Here is a 22824-nt window from a genome sequence, read left to right as displayed (position 1 = left end):
CAGAACCACTCCCACTCTCTCCGGAAGAAAGCTTGGTCATGCGTCAAAAAACATGTGATGCAGTTATTGTTTATCTGAACTCTGTGTTAGCTGAATAGGGTGAAGGTCTTCTTTGCTGAACACATCTTTATAAACATTATAATTAATCATTATTATTACCCAAAGCATAATAATCCATATCATGTAATTAAAATACCTTTATATCTGAACCAAGTGATCATGTTGGAATAATTATTTAAACTGTAATAAAATCATACGTTTATTAATTACTATCTAATTATTATCATCGTGGCTTGAAGTGTCCTTCTTGGGACGGAACAGCAGATATGGTGTTATGATCTTGAGCAGACATCGTGGCTCCTTGGGTTTAATCTGTGGATTCAAAGTACTGTTTGACCCAGCTTGACCCAGCTAGGCAAATGTGACCTTTGACACAAATCAGAGAACCTTCATGCCGTTGCAGTGAGAATGTTTCATAGTAATCTACACCCTGCACTTGTGTGTAGCCCTTAGCAACGCATCTTGCCTTATGTGTCTCATTCCCTTTTGCATCCTCCTTCAATATAAAAACCCACCTACCTCCAACAGTTTGTTTCCCTCCCGGTAAAGGGACAAGGGAAAATGTATAGCTGTCCTTTAATGTTGCCATCTCATCTGTCATTGATTGTTTCCACTTTTCCCTACTGTTTGATTCTAAAGCTTCATCATAACTTTGTGGGATGCCTGTTGCAATACAATAGCAGTAATCAATATCTAGCTCGATACTTTGAACTGCACACTATAGACGTCAGAGAGGGGACAGCGGGCAGTAGACTACACAAGACTACAGCTGAAAACACCGATCTGGACCAAGACAGCACAAAATATAATGGAAAGAGCACAGAGAGCACTGCTCAAGGAGAGGATAAGAAACATCATAACCAAACAGAGGCGTGTGGTGGACAAACTGGAAAGAGGACACCTGGACTTGAAAAGGAATTACAAACTCGATAAACAAATGGAGGAACTAATTAAAGGACACATGATGGAAAAACAGGAAAAAGAGTTCACAAAAGTAAAAGAAAGACACATAGAGAAGCTAAACAAACTCATAAACAAGAAAAAGAGGGGAGAAATACAAGGTAACTCCACACCAAACTCATGGGTATGTAACATTTCACAATACAAACTAACAGAAGCAGAAGAGAGCATATTAAAGAAAGGTTTAAACTTTGCAGTCACACCAAAAGAAATACCATATGATGAATGTATTGTAGCAACAGAACTAGCATGTCAACAGATCACAGATGAGGGAAAGAAAGCAGAACTCAGAAATAATGTTGTTGGGATAATAAAGAACAGCCAAATTCAACACAGCAATATTACAAAAGAAGAACAATTAGCCATAACAGCTTCATCCAAAAATGAACAGATAATTATTCTACCGGCAGATAAAGGAAGAACCACAGTGGTAATGGACAGAGAAAAATAGAAACAACAGATGAACCAGATGCTAGAAGACAAAAATTCATATGAAATACTTAAAAAAGACCCAACAGAAAACATTAAGAAAAACATGAAAAAATTACTGAAGCCACTACAAGAAAAAGGCACAATAACAGAAAAAATGTACAAACACTGGATTCCCACGGCGAACATAACACCAAGAATATATGGAACGCCAAAAATACATAAACAAAATACCCCACTTAGACCAATAGTAGACAGCATAGATACACCAACATACAACATGGCAAAATATATCAGCAGAATCATCAGCCCGTTATTAGGAAATACAGACCAACACTGCAAAAATAGTATAGAATTGGCAAAAGAACTAAGGGAGATAACAATAGAAGACAACGACATACTCATCTCACATGACGTCACATCTCTGTTCACAAAAACACCAACCCAAAAAACCATAGACATAGTAGTTAACAGAATCAGACAGGACAAAACTTTACACAAAAGAACAAACCTCACAGCAGATGACATAGCACAACTGATAGCACTGGTAGCTAACTCCACATACTTCACATACGATGACACAATATACAAACAACTGGAAGGCTTCGCCATGGGTAACCCGTTATCAGCCACCCTGTGCGAGTTTTTCATGGAAGACCTAGAACAAGAAGCCATAGCCACCGCCCCCCCAAACTGCAAAATAAAACTATAGAAATGCTACGTAGACGACATACTGGAAATCATACCAAAAGGACAAACAGAAACACTAACATAACACTTGAATAACATTGACGACACGGGCAACATAAAGTTCACTTATGAGTCAGAAACAGAAGGCAGTATAGCATTTATGGACATGAAAATAACCAGACAGACCGACGGGACCCTAAACATAAACACATACAGGAAACCAACACACAGACAAATATTTATTATGGACATCAGAACACCCTACCATACACAAAATGTCAGTAATTAGAACATTATATCACCGAGCAAACATAATAACAGAAGAGAGAGACCGTAAACAAGAAGACAAACACATACAACACGCTTTAAAGACCTGCGGATACCCGACATGGGCAATAAACAAAGTAAAACAACAAACAACAACAGAAAGCAAAGAACAACCCAAAAAAAGAACCAGAAACCCAGAAAGACAAGAACCAAAACCAGTGATAACCCTACCATACATCAGAGGCATAACGGAAAAAATAAGAGCAACAATGAAAAAACACAACATAAACACACCAACAAAACCATACACAACAGTTAGAAACAGACTAGTGCACCCAAAAGACAAAATATCAGCTGGACAAAAATGTGGAGTCATCTACGAAATCCCATGCAAAATATGCAATAAAACATACATAGGAGAAACCGGACGCCAACTCAATACACGGACAATAGAACACAGAAAGGAGTGCGAGAAAGAGGCAAATCGTAAACACACAAGAGCAGCAAAAGAAGAAGCAGAAAGTACAATAAAAAAGTCAGCCGTAACAGATCATTGCTTAAGAGAAAACCATATAATGGACTGGGACAGCACACGGATCATAACCACCGAACAACAAAAATACAAAAGATGGATCAAGGAAGCAATCGAGATAAGGAGACGTGGATGTGGGACCATGAACAGGGACGACGGAGTTTACACGCTGGACCACGCATGGGACTGCATCGTCGGAGAGGGGAGAGCGGGCAGTAGAGGGCGACAACGTCCTCTGCTGCCCGCAGATAAACGGAGAAGGAAGTGACGCGCCACCATCAGCGTCAGCCTGAAGAAGCCGGCAGCCGTCGGCGAAACGTAGCATCAACAACAGGTAACAAAACCGTTTCTGTGTTTTAAAAAAGAACGACAACATGGAATTAGAAATAACGCACAGCAAGAACACACCTAAGATTTCCCGTATCGTCCGTCATCTCCAGCTGAGCGTCTCACTGCGCTGAAACACTGTCGGTGTGCCGTGTGCCGTCTGCCAACTCCATCACGTGCCTCTTCTGCTGGTACGCCTTGTTGAACCTGGTGAAAGCTTTTTCATCTGTGATGATGTGAGTGGAAGCACCGCTGTCAATCAGGCATCCTCTCTGCGTTGTGTCTTTAGGTTTGTACTCATTTACTTTCAGTAGAAAACAGCACTTTTCTTCAGCTTCAGCTTCACACATGTAGCCTGTTTCTGTTTCTGTTCCCCTGCATAGTCTCTGTAACAGTGGAGGCCTTGCTGTTGTCACGCATCAGTGCCGGACTGTTTCGCTCTGTGACCAGCCTTCTCACAGATAAAACATTCTCCATCAAAATGTTGTCCTTGTTTTATTTTCTCTTTGGGCTGAACATGTTTGTGCTTTGTCACCCTCACTTCATCTGTACGAGGTCTGTTCCGGTAGCGTAACGTGCATTCAAAGCTTCTCAGCCGGGCCTTGAACTCATTAAACGTGAGAGAGTCTCTTGTCTGTGTTACATGCACTGTAAACGGGTCATATTCTTCCGTCAGGCCTAGTAACATCATCGCCACCAAGAGTGCGTTGCTTAGTGTCTCTTTGGCTCTGTTTAATACTGTAATAATTTTCTCAACACGAGTCAAATAGTCCACCAGCTCTTAACCTGGTGCCATCACCACGTTAGTCAGCTCTGTGTAGAGTCCAACGATGTGCGGTTTTTCCTCTGACTCAAAGTAACGTCTTAACATCTCTAGACTTTTCTCTACGTCGTCTGGAGCTTCATATAGTATTAGCATTAGCATCTTGTCGTCTAGACAACAGCAGCAGGGCCGTGCAGAGACCTTTGAAGGGGAGGGTGCTCAAAGTTTAAAAAAAAAGGCCAGCAGAACCATTAAAGCGTCCAAACCCTCTGCAGAGCTTCTCTGCAGCCAGAGCTCATCTGTCGGCAGTGGATGGACTTTTACTCTATGATGACAGGATTGTTGTTCCTGATGTGTTAAGACAACAAGTGCTGTCTCAGATACAAGAGGGTCATCAGGGCCTCACGAAATGCAGACTCAGAGCCAACATGTCTGTGTGGTGGCCTGGGATTGGAGGACACATCACCAAAATGGTCAAGTCACGCGGATTCTGTCAAGAACACAAGTCTTCTCAAAGGAAAGAGCCTTTGATGCCAACTCCTCTGCTGGATGGTCTAGGGCAGAAGGTTGCAGCACACATTTGTGTTCACAATGGGAAAAACTATTTAGTCGTTGTTGATTACTTTTCACGCGACCTTGAGATCTCACATTTACACTCCATGACTAGCCTACAGGTTATTGCACACTTAAAGTCGATCTTTGCTAGGTGGGGGATACCATTTGAGATGATAACAGATAATGGGACACAGTTTTCTTCTGCTGATTTCAAGCAGTTTAGTGCAGCTTACAACTTTAAAAACACAACTTCTAGTCCATGTAATCCACAAGCTAAAGGGGCCGCTGAAAGGAGCGTTGCTATTGCCAAACGCATCCTGTGTCATTCTGATCCACATTTGGCGCTTTTGAGCTACAGGGCTACTCCGCATACAGCTACGTTTTTGTGCTCAGCACAGCTTATGATGGGGAGGCAGGTCAGAACGACAGTTCCTACTTTATCGAAACATCTTGCTCCACGTAGCATTGATTACTCTGCTGTTCAGGATGCAGATGGGAAAGCTAAGTCTTCCTATTCCTACTTCTACAACTGATGTCATTCAGCTCGTCAACTGCCAGCACTGCAGTCTTCTCAGAGTGTGAGAGTTAAACTGGATGGGGTGAGAGGATGGAGAACATCAGCAAAGTTTGTTGCTCGTGCACCTGAGCTGCGATCCTACTACAATGAGACAGAAGATGGATTCATCGCTCACAGAAACAGAAGGCATATCCAGCATGTGCCTGAACAGACATCAACGGCTCAGCCAGGAGGAGTTTATATGTTTACCTCTGATGTGTGTGGTTCAGAGGTCATCCAAACAACAGACAGTACACAGCCAGTTGCTACTGATGCAGCACCTTGCTGTCCAGAATCTGCAACTCAGCGGACTCTGGCTGGGAGAGTTGTTAAACCCCCTATCAGGTTCAAATACTATGTTAGAATTTAAAGGTTAATGTTTACATAACATAGGGAGTAGAATGTTCGATTATGCTCTTTGCATTTGGGTTGTTGAACTGGTTGAACTCACGTTGACATATTTTTTGGTTACAAGAGAAATAAGTTTAAGGTAAGAAAGGAGGAAGAGATAAAAGGGGGAGATGTGATGAGATTATATATACATGTAGTTCCATTCCTAGCCAGACGGGGGCACTGAGGAGGTTTGGAGTAGAGAGAGGGAGTGAAGGGAAAGTGTTGTGAAATGTGGCTACAGCTAACGTGTTACTCTGAGAGTTTGATAATAAACGTTCCTAAGAATAATTCCGTGAGTCAGTGGGATTTCATGACAGGGTCGTTCTCTGCTCTCCCGTCACAGTTCGCTCCGTTTCTGTCTGTGACGCTGAAAAACTGGTTTCCCTCTAATAGCGATTTGCGGAGTAAAGTGAATTACATCATGTAATACCTCGTTGGAATGCTTGTTTTATGTCCTTTTAGATACCGTTGGAATTATTTTATTTCGATCAGGCATTCAGAAGTTATGATGCGGAGAATCTAGAGTGAGAAATAACATGGTTCTTGTGTTTCTCTAGTTTCACTTCAGAAGAAGTCTCTCATGTTCGTTTTTCTGTCTCAGATATGCTAACTCTGCTCGACACACACACACTAACCACAGACTGAAATGTTAATGTAAACAAAAGCTCTGAGGTTAAAATTCATCCAGCTGACGTGATGCAGGCTCAATAAAAACTTACAGGTAGATGAACGCAGACTCCTGCCGACAAGCAAAACACCGGTCTGTCTCCATGGCTCTAACGAGCGACAGAAGGGACAGCCAATCACACGTTAGCCTGATGCGGCAGAGCCAATCAGTGAGCTTGTGGGTGGGTCTAAGGGTAAACAGGCTTCAGCTTGAGGAGGCTGTCTCATCAGGTCCTAGTGCCTGCACCATATCCAAGAATTACAGTTTTGAACGGTGTAATTTGATGGAAGACCGAAAAAAGGGCACTTTGGGCACTTCAGACAAAAGGAGCAAGGGCTATATATATATATATATATATATATATATATATATATATATATATATATATATATATATATATATATATATATATATATATATTACAATTATTTTTTATTTTATTTTATTATTTATATAATTTTTTTGCATTATTTAGCTTACAGCTGATTACTTTATGACATAACTTTTATGGTTTCCTTCTTTTACTTTTTACCAGTTATGGGCTACAGATTATTTTGCCCTTCTGTTTTGATAAAATTTTTGCTCAAAAGCTTTAACTTTCCCTTACATATATTTTAGGGTTTTGTTTATTTTGTTCTTTTATCAACACTTTTCCAGTACACGTAGTTTACTGCATTCATTTCTTTCAACTGAGCTCTCTTTACATAATCTGCGTTCACATAGCACATACAGGTACATATACTAGGTTTCTTTTTGTTTGTTCTCTTGCATCAGATGCCATCTGTGTGCCTACTGTCAAGTGACCTGTGTGTGTGTGTTTTGCTACTCTGCTGAGTTTTGCCAGATGTCCTCGCTTCCTGGGATAACATCTCTGTTTCATCACCTGGTTCTGCTGCCTGCTGCTCTGGGTTCTGGTTCTTCTGGTTCTGGACGTCCAATGGTTTTCCTGCTATGGTTTCCTGGATCGCTGGGATCTGATCTGTTCCTGCTCATCTTGGTTGCTGCCTGTGGATATTGCTAAGTGGGATTACTATTTCCTGATTGGGATATCTATTGACTATTCTTCGTGTGGGTTTGCTTTCCTCACTCCTGATGCTTCCGTGCCTTGGAACTAACTTTTTCTTCCTCTGCTGAGTCCTCAGGGTCTCTGGGATTGTTCAACGACTCGTGGTTTCTGCCAGGACCCCATGTCCTTGGGGGGGGGTATGTAACGTCCAGAAAGGGTCAATTTTCACCTACATGTTGACCTACACAGTGACCGGTCATCTACTGATAAAATTCCATTTTCTAAGCGAATTTTAAATTCTATCTTCTACAAGCCAGAGGATACTGCAGTGTGTGTTGACATTCCAGGAGGACAAGATTGTCAGCCTGTGTCTCCAAACAAGCTTTCTTCTGATAAGAGTGCAGGATTCCACACTCTGAATGAAAAGTGAACTTTTACAACTCATAAGTTAAATAATCATAAATAATCATATAGTTGAATGAACCTGATGTTATATACATAATAACATTAATGTTTGGATAATCTGTGCCTAATTCAATGAAGATGTAATGAACATTATTGTTAGAATGAAACATTAATATGTTATGATCAATAATGTTTTATTTAACAAGTGAATCATTATCTACACTCATACACAATGTTCATAAGATATAAATTACGGTTAAGGTCACATATCACATAGGTTTAAAGATTATTTATCCACAGAGTTACAACATTTTTGCACCTGGAAGGTGTGGTTTCTGAGGGATGTTTGGTAACGTCGACAAACATGTCAAATTCTGATTCGCCAGAGTCATAACATGGTGGATCATTAAAACTAGAGTGACTGTCGAGTTACTCAGGTTTAGTGTTTCTAGCTGACACTCCGAAGTGGCCAATTCGGAACCAGCCTCTTTTGAAACATCTCTTTGACATACAGTCAAAACCTGTTTGCACGCTGACACAGCTACAACTCCTTCAGAGTCCATCCATCTTAGACGTAACCAACCTTCATGCCTGTTGTGACCTGGAGAACTCGAGACCGGTCTAGTGGCACTGCTGTTATTCTGTGAACTTCTGTGTCTTGGGGTCCACCAGACTTCCTGACATTCCGAATCTACAACAGGGGTCTCCATCAGGGTTCGTACACACAACAAGATTGCGTCTGATGTTGTTTTATTAATAATCAACTCTCGAGTTTATAGCAGACCAAATTCTTTTACACCCAGAACTCACAGTTTCTTCCAGATACAAAGGTTCTGATAAACATCACATTCCATCGTCACACATCACCATACACTCATCATTCATAATTTATCATGTATTGTAATTAGTTTAGAAATTAAAGTTTATTTTTAATTATATACTTGACTCTGTCTGAATTAATACGAAGTGTGTTTATGATCCCTGAATAAGCAACGAATCCTAAATTCTTCTGGTTAAACATTCAAAGATCAATCAGGTTGATATTCTACATTTATATAGAATCATCACATCCTATTGGTCAAAATTTAACTCCCCAATCTCATTACATTACACAGGTCATTTCTGAGTCGCTGCTGGTTTGAAACCCTCCATAGACTATAATGGATTCTAACTGAGGCAGGGTCGTTCTGCTGTTGTTCTGCACCGCTGATGCTTTCAGTGTGAAACCGGGGATATTGGGCTAAGAGCAGACATCTCCCATAATCACAGAGGGTAAAAATGGTTTATATTTGTTTTCTCTCCTGGAGCTTACAACCCGCTCTGCACCCTCCTCCTTAATTCTGGGCGCAGAACCAGCTCTTTTGAGGAGAAGTGTTTTGTCGGCTACAGAAGGACATAATAATATTAATACATCAAACTTATATAGCACTTGTTTAGGACACTCAAAGATGCTTTCACACACTCTCACATTCCCACACTGCCAGTGATGGTAAGCTACTACGTGGCCACAGCTGCCCTGGGGCGGTCTGACAGAGGCGAAGCTGCTATGGCCCCTCTGACCACCACCAACAAAGGCAAGTTGGGTGAAGTGTCTTGCCCAAGGACACAACAGCAGAATACCCCTGCTGGGAGCTGGAATCAAACCCATGACCCTCCATGAGGCAACCCGCTCTACCTCCTGAGCTACTGCTGCCCCCTCAGGTCTAAATAAACTAGAAACATGAAGTCGCCATTTTAAAAAAACGGATGGAGGAATTATTTGTGTGATATGTTTGTCAGCCACTAGATGGTGCCATCGGATAAGAGAAATACTCCGGAAAGAGACTTTTAAGTGTACTCTGCAGTCCACCTGCACCTGAAGGACAAGGACACAGCTTTGAAGATGACAAAGGACACATTCTGGACAGAGAAGATAGACGGTTTGAGAGAGGAGTTAAAGAAGCTATCTATGGCAAACGTGAGAAACCCACTTTAAATAGGGGAGGGGCTTAGATTTAATCTTTCCAGTACCTATAATGCAGCTTTGAATCTCATTCCTAAGAAGTTTGAGTCTAGGTCACACCTTCATGTATCTGATCAACCTAACAGCCTCTTTTATAAGATAGACCATTGCGTCATTACAGAGTTAGGAAGCCGAATTTGTGGGTCTCGTAAATGCGGCAAGGAGCAAAGGGGAAAGGTGATAAAACTCGAGTCTGATGCGCTTGGCCTCGTAGTAATATTGCCGCATGAGCCGCTCTCCTCTGATGGCTAAACGCGTGTCACCCCCGCTAATCCCTTTGGAGCGACTGTGGGAGGCCCCCCGCAAAAGAGGGTGGTCGCGTTAGTGACGTATACTGCGCGCCGAGTGCCAGCCGGAAGGGATATAAACACAGATAAACATGGCCTCTCACTAGTATTTTTCAACCACCTACAACATGGCAAACTGGACGGACGCGGTGTGAGCGGCCTCCCTTTATCCCCTCTTGGTTTGAGAGGTACCTGATGGCAGTTTATTCCAGCTTCAGCTTTGCTACTATAAATGCCAAAATCCTCCCCAGGGAGCCGCGGCAAATCCCGTTTTGCAAACGCTATGGTGCTGTAAAAACAGCTAACGACTCATCAGGGGTAGAGAGGCGGGGTACTCAGAGTAGTTTCTGGTCATTAAATAACAACAGACAGCTACACTTTATGAGCTTGATTCTCCCATATTCCAGTCAGAACTGACAAAGCTCCTTGGATGAGAAGAGAAACGCCTTCAAGAAACCAAAGAAGTCCAGCTGCCTTCATCCGAACCTTTTGGATGATGGCACTGATATTTTCATACATCTGGTTAGTGACGTCAGCACGCAGAACGTAGTGGGGGTTTAAAGGAGGGGTAGGAAGCCTAACTTGGAATCGTAGATTGTCCAAGGAAGGTCCTGTCTTTCTCGTCTCTGATTGGCTGAAAGGGCAGCAACCGTGGGATTGTCTTCACTTTCATAGGTTAAGGCTAGCTAGAATACACCTCTCATCTGTTTAAATGTGCATCATTTAATCTAAACTTATGATTCAGACCTATTTTCACCAGTTTTCATTATTCCAGAAGAGAAACAGACCTGCTGCCCACAGCTGGGCAGAATAGGGCAGATTGATCATATTCCAGGTAAGGCACACCTGTTTATGCTCTGCTCTAAGATGGAGAGATGGTCCCACAGTGTGATGAATGCAACAAGATTTGTTATTCGTTCACTTTTAACATTTTTCAGTTTTTTTAAATAAAATAAACATTAAATTATTTAGCTAAACCGATAGAGCCAGCCAAGTTCACCTTTTGTACACAAGTGTTCTGGTGGCTGCTGCTAAATGAAACAACCAATCATAGGAGAGCCCTTCTAGCCAATCAGAGGCGAGAAAGGCGGGATCTTCCTTGGACATCCTACGATTCCAAACAACGCGGCTGGGATTCCTGAGGATTACCCATCGTGCCCCGCGGGTAAAGATGGCTACGGATGTTCCAAGCAGAGGATCAACTTTTCTCTGAGCGGCGCTGAGCGGATTCTCTGCCGCCTAACGGAGTTCCTCGGTGGGCTGCTTCACGCTCCCCTCACCGTGGGCTCTGTCACCGGAGTGTCCGGCTTATCTGTCCGTCTCGCTGGACCACAGCTCTCCTCCCGGGCCTTGGATCGGTTCGGAACCCGCTCCTTGTCCGCCTCGCCGGGAGAGCAGCGGAGCTCCGGCTGAAGTTTCTCCGGGACAGGTCGGTGAAGCCCCGCGCCGTCTCAGGTGAGCTCTCAGTGGGCCGCGAATCGTTCCGGGGGGCTCGGATGAATCTGTGTTCGGTGCTGGTGTCCGTGTGGCAGCGGGCGGGTGCAGCTTGTTATTGCGGGAACTGGGCCACGGTCATAACGGAACCGGTTGGTCTGTGTTTATCGGAACGTTTGAGGGCGGTGACAGGGTTAGGGCTCAATCCGCTGTACTGCGGACGCAAGCCCGCTGTGGTAGTCGTGTCTGTCCCCCTGTGAGAGCCTGGCAGAGTCTGACCCAGCTGAGGGCTGCAGAGCGACTGCGCCTGCCCGGCAGACTGCTAAGTGGAAAAACACAGGAGTGGTCACACCTGCGCTCCAGACAGCCAATCAGAGGCTGGCATGACCTGCAGGGGCCTCTACAGCTCTACAGCCCGAGTTACTAGGATAAGTTAGCATACAAACGCCTCAGGTCAGATTCAAGTCAGTTTCAGGTCCGTCTCTGCATCGAGATGACTACTGATCAGCTGATGATTCCTTTCATCAGTTCCTCTTGCTGACTTTTTAGTTGTGGCGGCACCACCTGATCCAGTCTCTAAGCTCTCTCAGGACCTGGCAGGGTCACGAGAACCACTCCTGAACATTGTAAAACCAAAAGTTTCTCACTTTGCCTGCTTTCGTTCTTTTTAAACACAGAAACAGTTTTGTTTACCTGTTTGTAGCTACGGTTTCGCCGACGGCTGCCGGCTTCATCAGGCTGACGCTGATGGTGGCGCGTCACTTCCTTCTCCGTTTATCTGCGGGCAGCAGAGGACGTTGTCGCCCTCTACTGCCCGCTGTCCCCTCTGACGATGCAGTCCCATGCGTGGTCCAGCGTGTAAACTCCGTCGTCCCTGTTCATGGTCCCACATCCACGTCTCCTTATCTCCTTATAATTAGAGCAACAATGAAAAACCACAACATAAACACACCAACAAAGCCATACACAACAGTTAGAAACAGACCAGTACACCCAAAAGACAAAATATCAGCTGGACATAAATGTGGAGTCGTTTACGAAATCCCAAGCAAACTCTGCAATAAAACATATATAGGAGAAACCGGACACCAACTCAACACACGAACAATAGAACATAGAAAGGAGTGTGAGAAAGAAACAAGTCGAAGACACACAAGAGCAGCAAAAGAAGAAGCAGAAAGTACAATAAAGAAGTCAGCCGTAACAGATCACTGCACAAGAGAAAACCATATAATGGACTGGGACAACACACGGATCATAAGCACTGAACAACAAAAATACAAAAGATGGATCAAGGAAGCAATCGAGATAAGGAGACGTGGATGTGGGACCATGAACAGGGACGGCAGAGTTTACACGCTGGACCACGCATGGGACTGCATCGTCGGAGAGGGGACAGCGGGCAGTAGAGGGCGACAACGTCCTCTGCTGCCCGCAGATAAACGAAGGAAGTGACGCGCCACCATCAGCGTCAGCCTGAAGAAGCCGGCAGCCGTCGGCAAAACTGTAGCTACAAAACAGGTAAACAAAACTGTTTCCGTGTTTAAAAATAACGAAAGCATGGAATTAGAACCACGACACAGCAAGAACACACCTAAGATGTTTCTCACTTTGGTTCCATGGACTCTGATACCAGGTCAAGTTTATCGAACATACCGTTAGGAAACACAGGAAGTGACTGGACCAGCGCTCTGACCCGTGGAGAAAATCTGAGTTGTGTTCCTGCACAGAAGGTCTGGACGACCGTGCAGCTGCGGCAGATGTTGCTCGGTTCTTGAGACCCGACTGGTGGTTCTGTACCTGCAGTGTATGAAGAAAAACCTGACGTAGAACCGATGTCCAAGTCAAAGGTCATTTCCAGCTGTTACCTCTGGGTGTGTGGGTGTGATCTCACCTGAGCAGGGCACCCATTTGCTTCAGTTGAGTCTCCCTGGTGCTTGTGTCCATAAGGGGTGTGTGTGTGTGTGTGGGGGGGGGGGGGGGGGTGGTAGGGGGGGGGGGTGGTAGGGGGGTAGAATATTTGGTTTCCAGAAGACTGAAGGAGCTGGAACAGGAAGTAATGGTTCTTGTTAGGTCTCCAACACTCCTAAATGATTTTGGGTTTACATTTGTAACGGTTCTGATGGTTTGGAGAAAGTTCTGATCACCAGCCCTTTGGTGTGGGTACCAATCCCTGTACCAGGCACCGCTGTGGGGTCCTCGCTAGTTCATCCCAAGATCAGGCCTTTCCCACCACTTTGATTTGGTTATTTGTGCATCAGGAGATGTTTTTAGTCCTGTTTTATTTCACATCAAGTCCAGATTTATTGGTTTTATTTTCTTGTTTTTGTGATATTTTCCAGTAGAGCTGTCCCGATCAGGTCCTTTACAGCTTCTTGTTAAGCTGCGCTTGTGTGTCCGACTTCTCGCTCTCTCTGGTGGCCTGTGGTTCCCGTGTTGAGGTGGCGTCCGGTAGCTCCTATGGCAGAGTTCACATGTGCCGATGCAGAGTCCCGATTTGATACTTTCAATCCATAAAAACAAAGAAGCAGATCTAGAAAGTTCCTGAGCTTTTCTATAATGACTGAGTGAGATGGGTGGCGTGTTGTGTTAGGTATGGTCTGATATTTCGTATGTTATACAGCGTAAAGCGGCATGAACGAGCAACAGAGGCAACATGATCTTTAAAGGTCAGGTGTTCATCAATCACAACACCCAGATTTCGAACTGCCTTTGAAGGAGCCAGAGATGGGAAGTCATTTTGGATTGAGATAATGTGCTGTATGGATGGTTTTGCTGGGATGACAAGTAGTTCAGTTTTAGAGAGGTTGAGTTGGAGATGGTGGGATTTCATCCATTTTGATATGTCAGAGAGACAGTTTGATATACGTGCAGAGTCAGTGTGGTCGTCCGGTGGAAATGACAGATAGAGCTGGGTGTCGTCTGCATAGCAGACGTGAGACCACATGGAGGACGGGAGGTGTTCTCTTCTGCAACACTGAGATACAACACAGGCCACAGTGTTGACACACCTTCTCATTTAATGTGTTTCTTTATTTCCATGACCATTGGGAGATTCTCACTGAAGGCAACAAACCTATGATGAGCTTCAGAGGTAGTCCTTTAAGTGTCATCTCAGGCGACTACCTCTTGAAGCTCATCAGAAGAATGCCAAGAGTGTGTACATCAGTAATCTGAGCAAAATAGAACATAAATCATGTTTTCAGTTATTTCACCTTGGTTCAGTCCATAACGCCTCGTGTTCATTCATAGTTTTGATGCCTTCAGTGAGAATCTCCCAGTGTGTACACACAAGCACGCACGCACGCACGCACGCACGCACGCACGCACGCACGCACGCACGCACGCACGCACGCACGCACGCACGCACGCACGCACGCACGCACGCACGCACACACACACACACACACACACACACACACACACACACACACACACACACCACACCACACCACACCACACACACCATCTCCATGAATGGCAGGCAGCATCTGACCACCGGTTGGTCAGATGCTGCCTGCTGTCCATCATAGCAGGAAGGTGCACGGTGTCGGACAACTTCTCTCTTTCTCCTCTTGTCTGGGCTGGCGGTAAGCCGACATGCTGCCGGTGTGGCGAGCTTCACGGCTTTGGAGATGGTTTGTTTTTACTTGAAGATCATTTTTTCCTAAATGTGGATTTAGAGTTTTTAAAGATGACAATCTTTACATTTAGAATTGACATACAGATAAGACACGAAAGCTGTAAAATCCGATGCATTCATTCATTGTTTCACAAGCACAGAGAGCCGCATTGGATGGATGAAAGAGTTGCGGGCGGTCCCAGAGCCATGGGTTGCCGACCCCCGCCCTAGGGGATGAGGGTGGAACTGCAGTTTTCGTCACTCGTGTTGGCTCCATCTTTTCGGTCTTCCGGTTCTCCTTGGTTGGGCCAGGGTTAGGGTGAGGGGGGTTACTGGGAGGCGATGCTGACAGGAAGTGGGGTGGACACATTGATTGTATATTGAGCAGTGTGCTCCCAGCTGGTGGGCAGAGCCAGCACACAGCTCTGAATGGTGTATTTGGAGGGTTAACGAGGAAGGAAAAGTTTACAGCTAGCTGCGAGACGCCATGTGTGATCTGTCTGAGATGGTGATGCTCTCAGGTGTGTGTGTGTGTGCACCGGAGTCATATGAGAAGGGCTGCTTCTTCTCACTGTGGAAAACAACCCATGTTAAACCCCTCTCTGGTACCAGCAGGCTGTCAGACACAACCTGGTCCGGTTTCCTCCGCTGGATCAAGTGTCTGAAAGGACAGCTTTTAGTTCCAACTGGAGATTCCTAAACCACTCTTTTCTGTTTCAGGAGACCACAGGAGCGAGGAGGCTCCCATGCTCGCAGGAGGAGGAGGAGACAGAGGACAGAACATCATAGGATGAAGAGATTGAGGTGAGACGTCTCTGCTCTTTCTTCTGCTTTCCTCCTCCAGGTTTAGCTTCCAGGTTCAGTAACGTTCGACAGATTCTGTCAGAACCTAGAATCTGTCATCAGCAGCCAACAGGCAAGAGGAACAGGGCTACAACTGCACTTCATCATTCCGTCACAGGACCACTAATGCTTCGAGCCAGTTTAGAGCATTCAGGTGACCTGACCTGCTCCTGTAGGGGGAGGCCAGATGGATGAACACACCGGAAACAGAAGAACAGGAGTTAAGTTCAACTGCTGATTCTCTGTTTCAGGTTCCTTCACTTCTGTGGATGAAGTCTGTGCAGGAGAAGCTCACAGTTCAGGTAAAAACACACTCACACTGAGCGGCGGCTGAGCATAAAGGCAGGAAGCAAACGCGCCACAGCAGGCGAGATTTAAAAATGTTTATAAAATCAGGTCTATTTTATTAGTCAACGTCATCATGACGAGTCGACTAATGGTGGTAGCCCCAGACATCTGGCTGCCTCATGCTCTGTTTTGGCTTGAGAGGGGAGGGCCTGGTGACGTAGCGAGGCTGTTGGGCATCGAGCATCGATTGGAACCGGTTCCAGCTGTTGGTTTTTCATGGAATCGTTCAAAGTTTTTTATCTGGAATCTGCGGCCAATCTCCGTGAAAAATAAACGGGATCTGCAAATTGTGATCAACGCTTTTCAGAGCTGATCACACCAGCTGTTTGTGTGCAGCACTGAGTCCCCCCCTCCCCCCAGCCGGATACAAACAAACGCGCCTGCCGAACTTTTACTCCGTAATGTAAACTTTAACTCCTGCAGCGTAGAGGAAACTTGTTAAAATACGTCAACATGGTGGATTTAATAGAAGCTTTAAAGAACAAACTCTGGACGGTGTGAGGTGTGTTTGTCTCACTGCAGAAATAAAAACACGCGGAGCGTCAGCAGTCAGACGCAGCCGCTCACCAACACTCGTGTGTGTGTGTGTGTGTGAGCGTGTTATTAGTCATCATGCTAGAGCAGCAGAGAGAGAGAGAGAGAGAGAGACTTGGGGCTTTTAAAGCAAAATAAAAATGTAGTTTTTAGCTAAATTAAGATTTTATCTATGATTTATTGCATTGGTACTGAACATTTGGTATGTATAGTACTTTTTACTTATGATGTATCCTTTTTATTTTAATGCTTGTTGCTTTTAAACTGTTGTGTTCAGCGCTTTAGGCTGCCCTAGTTGGCAGCAGGAAGGCGCTCTATAAATAAATAAATGAATGAGCTTTGGGAATAACCATAGAGATTAAGTTACTGGAACGTAAATGGTGCTGGTTGTTGGAAGTGATGAGTAATGAGCGAAGATATGATGGGTTCTACTGATGATTGTTTTGTATATAAACTGATACCGATGTAACAACCTGCAGGAATGAAGTGATGGCCAGTTAACGAGTGAGTACAGATCACAATGGTGAGTAGTGAAAGGGGCACCAGTGACCAAACGGGTTGCTGAGTGATACATAACAATAAGTTTATGCAGTTTTTAGAAGCAGTCCTATAAATTATGTCACCATAGTCTAAGATGGGAAGGATTGTTGTTTTGATCAAGGTTTGCTTTGCAGAATGAGTAAAGGTACTTGTGTTTAAATGAAGATGAAGGTTGGAGAAGGCATGTTTAAGACAAAGTTGTGCTGCAAGGATGACAAAGCTGTGTTCAAGGAGGAACTGCATGCATATAAAATGGTGTCGTCTGCATATAAATGTTTATGAGAACTGTCAACAGCATGAACAATGTTCGCAATATAGATTCTGAATAAGGTTGGGCCCAGTATCCACCCTTGAGGAACGCCCATAGATAGAGGTAGAGGAGCAGATTGATAACCCTCTGTTCTCACTGGTGTACGACCTACGATACGTTTATGTTTATGTATTTAGCAGACGCTTTTGTCCAAAGCGACTTACAAGTGATAATCGGCATGTTGCCCTTGAGGCTAACAACAATAACAACAACAACAACAAACAAATAAGATAAGATATAACTTCTGAACCATGCCACGGATGTCTGAGATAGTCTTAAATGTTTGAGTCTACTGAGTAAGATGTTATGGTTTACAGAGCCAAAGGCTTTAGCCAAGTCAACAAACACAGCTACACAATATTCCTTAATGTCAATGGCACATATGATGTCATTAAGCACTAAAGGTGTTGCAGACACATCCATGGCCAGTGCTGAAGCCAGAATGCATGGGGGTAATAATACTGCCGGATTCACACACACACACGCACGCACGCGCATTGTGAACCACCTGTAGACGGTTCAGGGAGGTTCTGCTCAGACACGTGAAAAGAGAGTTACAGTAGTCTAAGCGTGAGGAGATGAAGGTGTGGAGAACTGTCTCAAGTTCAGAGCGAGACAGAATGGGACTCAGCTTAGTGTAACGTCACGAAATGGACTGATTTTAAAGATCCCACAGGTCATATGCAGCTAGAGCAAATAACCCTGGCTACTACATGTCCTGCTATATCTTCCTTGTCAGGAGTCTTTGAGTCAGCACAACTCAGCATTTTATTCAGATGACTTCATCGCTGAGCGCAGCTTCCTCAGATAATAAAGATGAACAGTAGCATTCCTTTCCCCAAGGTTCCTCACAAGAGAACTCTTAAGATAAAATTTTTATTCTCCAAAAGAAAAGAAGATTTCATAATTAAAGTAATCGTTTTATAATTCAAAATAATCATTGAAGAAAGAAGATTGTATGATTAAAAATCATTACATATTGCCATGTATAATTAAGCAATGAAATGTCCATGAATCTGTACTCAAGGATTGTTTAAGTATGTTCCTGAGATGGAAGAAGGAAGAGCGAACAAGACAACTGACATGAGAATCCAGGGTGAGAGCTGGGTCAAAGGTCACGCCAAGATTCCTGACAGAGGGTTTGGTGTGGGAAGCAAGCTGACCAAGAGAGTCTCTGACTTTGGGAACCAGCTTGTCTGGGGCACAGATGAGGATCTCAGTCTGATCTTCATTGAGCTGAAGAAAGCTCCCACCATCCAGGTTTTGATAGAGTCTAAGCAGGTGTGTAACAGCTGCAGCTTAGACATCTCATGGAGCTTAAAGGAGATGTACAGTTGGATGTCATCTGCATAAAGATGGTAGGAGATTCCTTTGAAGGAGCTCAGGATGTGCTGAAGAGGAAGCAGATAGAGGAGGAAGAGCAGAGGCTTCAGCACAGAACCTTGTAAGGGTAAGAGAGGTGGTGGAGGACCTAAACTTGGAGACGACCACAGAAAAGGAGCGCTCAGACAGATAAGAGGAGAACCACTCCAGAGCAGTTCCTGATAGGCCTACCCAGTCTCTCAGCCTCTCCAGTAGCAGGTGATGGTCAGCGGTGTCAAAGGCTGCAGTCAGGTCCAGCAGGACCAGAACAGAACAGTCCCCTGCATCACTGTGTCAGAAGGTCATTAGAGACCCTAAGAAGAGCTGTTTCAGTAGAATGAGCTCTACGAAAACCTGACTGGAAGCTATCATAGATGTTTTGTTCATCAACTGCTTAGCCACAACCTTTTCCAAGATCTTGGAGATGAATGGATGTTTAGAGATGGGTCTGAAGCTGCTATGGAGAGAGGCGTCAAGACTCGGTTTTTTAAGAAGCAGGTGGATTACAGCGTTCTTAAAGTAAGCAGGGACCTGACCCGAAACCAGAGAAGCATTAATTATAGAGAGCACGCTGGGACCGATGGACTGAAAAGCACTTTTAAACAAAGATGAGGGTAAGATGTCGAGGGGACATGCAGAGGTCTTCATAGAGTTAACTAGTTTGGTTAACTCAGGCAAAGAAACAGGAGCAAAGCTATCTAGGATGATGGGTCTGGTTGGAGTCGGGAGAGGCAGCGATAAGGCTGAAGGAGAGATGCTAGATCTAACCTTATTGACTTTGTCCACAAAGAAAGACAGAAAGTTCTCACAGTCTGTAACAGAGTGGATGGAGGCTGTAGGAGAGGCAGGAGAGACGATGCTGCTGATGGTGTTAAACAGCACCTTGGGGTTCCCTTTGCTCTGGGACACCAGGTTGGAGAAATAGGAAACCCTCGCGTCTCTGACTGCAGAGTTAAAGGATGTCAGAAGGTCCTTTAGGTGCAGCAGATGGACGTGGAGACGGGTTTTCTTCCACAAGCACTCAGTTTTTGTGACAGGCTGTGAAAGCTGTCATTAAACCAGGGAGTAGGGTTCACTGCAGGAACTGATCTGGTTCTGACAGGACAGATGTTGTCCAGAATGGAGAGGCAGTGCTCGTTAAACTGAGAAGTTAAGGAATCTGGGTCGTTATCAGAAGAACAGGGTGGATCAAAAGCAGCAGAAAAATTGCTAGTTGTGCTCTCATTAAGAAAACGAGAACTACATACGACGAGCAGGAGGTGGGGACGCAGAAACTATATATAGTTTATTAATTTATATTTTTTTAATGTTGTAAATCAGAAGTCAGAGTGACATGTGCCATCTCCACATCTGGTCTATGCTGGGTGGCATCTGTTTGGGTCTCACACCTGTGGGGTTTATTTACACACACTTTTCAGGAAAGCAGACATCTCACGCGCACACGCACACACACACACACACGCACACACACACACCTGTTTCCAGATAAGGAAACAAAACATAAATAATGAGTTGACTGACAGGTAGCATGTTGTGACGTTAATCTGTATTTAGATCTATACAACAGCACTTCCTGTACTGGAAACTAGCAGGATCAATGTGAGGCCCGAGGCGCGCGCGCCCACACACACACACACACACACCCACACACACACCCCTGATCTGTGTTTGATGTTGATGAGGACCGACAGCCCAGCGATCCACTCTCTGAGGTCCTGTGTTTAGTGTTGAGCGCTAGTTGAGGTGGAGGCATTGTGGCGAGCAGTCGGGCGGCGGGTGTGAGTGTCTCTAATGACTTCATCTCATGGTTGTTTTCCTGACAGGACTGAAGGACCAACCAAACAGGAAGGATGTCCAGCGCTGCCTCGGCTAGAAAACCATACCGGAAGGCTCCGCCTCAGCACCGCGAGACGCGCCACACCCTCCCTACTGCTCCGCCACCACCTGCGCTGCAGCCCGACATCAGTCAGGTAAACAAACGCGCCCTGAACACGTTTGTGAACCCCCCACAGAAACGCTACACTCGCCATCCTGCCTGTGGTCTCCATGGCTTCCAGACCTCACCACCCCGCCTCTCAGACAGCGACCTGGATATCTCCAGTCTCTCCAGCCTGGAGCTCTGCATCCCACCTCCACCACCCTTCAGCAGCCCCAGCACTCTGTCCACCCGGGCTTTCAGAACCTCAGAGGTTGGCGTCAGAGCATCTCAGTGCCACAGTCCGACGCTTTACAATGAGAGGAAGAGTTGTGACATCAGACAGACCTGTGCAGGCTCCAGCTCCACCGGGAAACGCTCCCCTACTCAACAGCTCAGCCTCCGGACTCACCGAACCAAGATGTCCACTCACATCACCCGACCCAAGGGTATTCTGAAGCAGCCAGCCACGTCAGAACAGAACCAGACCTATGATAATCTCAGGAGGTCCAAGTCTGTGGAGCTGCAACAAACAGGTTCTGCTCACAGCCTGCAGGTTCGCCCATCAGACCATGAAGAGCATTGTGTCAGAAGAAAGCCGACTTCGCCACAGCCACTGGCTCCGCCCTCCCCCTGCAGGAACACCTGGAACTGGAAGATGCAGGCTCTAGAGGAGAAGGTGCAGTTTTCTAACTTCCTGGATGAGATCACCTGTCGGGTCTTAAGTCCTGCCCACCTGTCACTGTTTGGAATGTTGCCTCCCACGCAGAGAGAAAGCCACACCCCCCATAACGACCCCCACCATGCCCACACAATCCAGCAGGTGGAGTCAGCTGATCGGACCCGGCGTTGGGATGGCTGGGTAGCATCCATGAGGAAATCCGATGGGTGGTCCACCACCTTGCAGAAACCAGGGGCGGGGCTTAACCAAAACACACAGGGGGTGGGGCCTGATGTGAGTAAAGGAATAAAGACGGAGGCTCAGGAGACGACACGTCCTCAGAAACACAGACGTCCTCTTTCTAATCTGTCCCTTTTGTCCCACATAAAGGTAGGTCAAAGGTCAAACACCTGTGTCTGTCAGTCCAGCTGTATTTGAACTAGAGCTCAATGCTACGTAAAAAATACACATCAGTTGATATTTTTCACTAGGGACGGACAATATATCGGTATGGGCTGACGTTAGTCATTTTTTAACATATCGGTATCGGTTCGATAAATAAAACCAGGCCAATATTAACAACCAATATGTTTTCCATTTCATCTCCATTAGTTTGCCTGTTTCAGAGGGTGAGGGGGGTGATGTGTAATTGTTTAGTCATGTGACAGTAAATATAATCATCTCATGACCGTAAATGTGTGTGTGTTGTGTGCACATAACCTAAATTCAGCTTTGATAATTTAATTCTATACAAAATCTGCTGATGTTAGAAGCATTAATGTCAGTATATCGGTATCAGCATATGTCTTATCGGCCATAACGGTGATCTTAATATTGGATATCGTATCGGCCACAAAATTTCATATCGGTGCATCACTATTTATCACAATATTAAGTGTTTTTGTCAGTCTTCTCTGGTATTGTTAAGTGAGACTTCGGCTTATAAGGATATTTTTTATTTAAAGCTGAGCAGGTGTAACGGTTTGTAACTGGTTACTTTTAATAAATTATCAATAAAATATAAAGATATTCAATCAAATGTAATATTCCATAAAAATTTGGATTATCAATATTATTGAGCCTTTAATATTGGATTTCTGATGAAACTAGGTACTTTGGTTAATCCAGGGAAACAACTCATTATAATAATTAGACTCAGACAAAAATACAGTTTATAAAATCTTATTTATTACTATATAAAAGATGATGGAAGGCTAATGATTATGAATGGTGACTCAGTGGTGTTAAATGAGACAATGAATTAACTCTGATGAAACATGACCTGGGGCCTCATTTATCAAGCTTGCTTATGCACAAAATGGGGTCGGAAAACTGCGTAAACAACTTTCCACGTGT

General features: G+C 44.7%; 1 protein-coding gene across 1 annotated transcript in view; it reads left to right on the top strand.

Moving 5' to 3' along the window:
- The first annotated feature begins 11129 nt into the window (after nucleotides 1–11129).
- Nucleotides 11130–22824, top strand: part of tjap1 (tight junction associated protein 1 (peripheral)) — a 90974-nt gene continuing 79279 nt past the window's right edge. Inside the window, exons 1-4 of the mRNA XM_054737261.2 lie at nucleotides 11130–11354; nucleotides 15676–15759; nucleotides 16050–16100; nucleotides 20716–20862. Coding sequence (XP_054593236.1) covers nucleotides 20743–20862 — 120 coding nt within the window. The 5' untranslated portion in view covers nucleotides 11130–11354; nucleotides 15676–15759; nucleotides 16050–16100; nucleotides 20716–20742. The remainder of the gene's footprint in view (nucleotides 11355–15675; nucleotides 15760–16049; nucleotides 16101–20715; nucleotides 20863–22824) is intronic.

Source organism: Nothobranchius furzeri, chromosome 12 (genome assembly GCF_043380555.1).
Source record: "Nothobranchius furzeri strain GRZ-AD chromosome 12, NfurGRZ-RIMD1, whole genome shotgun sequence".
Taxonomy (NCBI): Eukaryota; Metazoa; Chordata; class Actinopteri; order Cyprinodontiformes; family Nothobranchiidae; genus Nothobranchius; species Nothobranchius furzeri.
The sequence above is the reverse complement of the archived record's forward strand: the minus strand, read 5'-3'. Positions and strand labels throughout refer to the sequence as shown.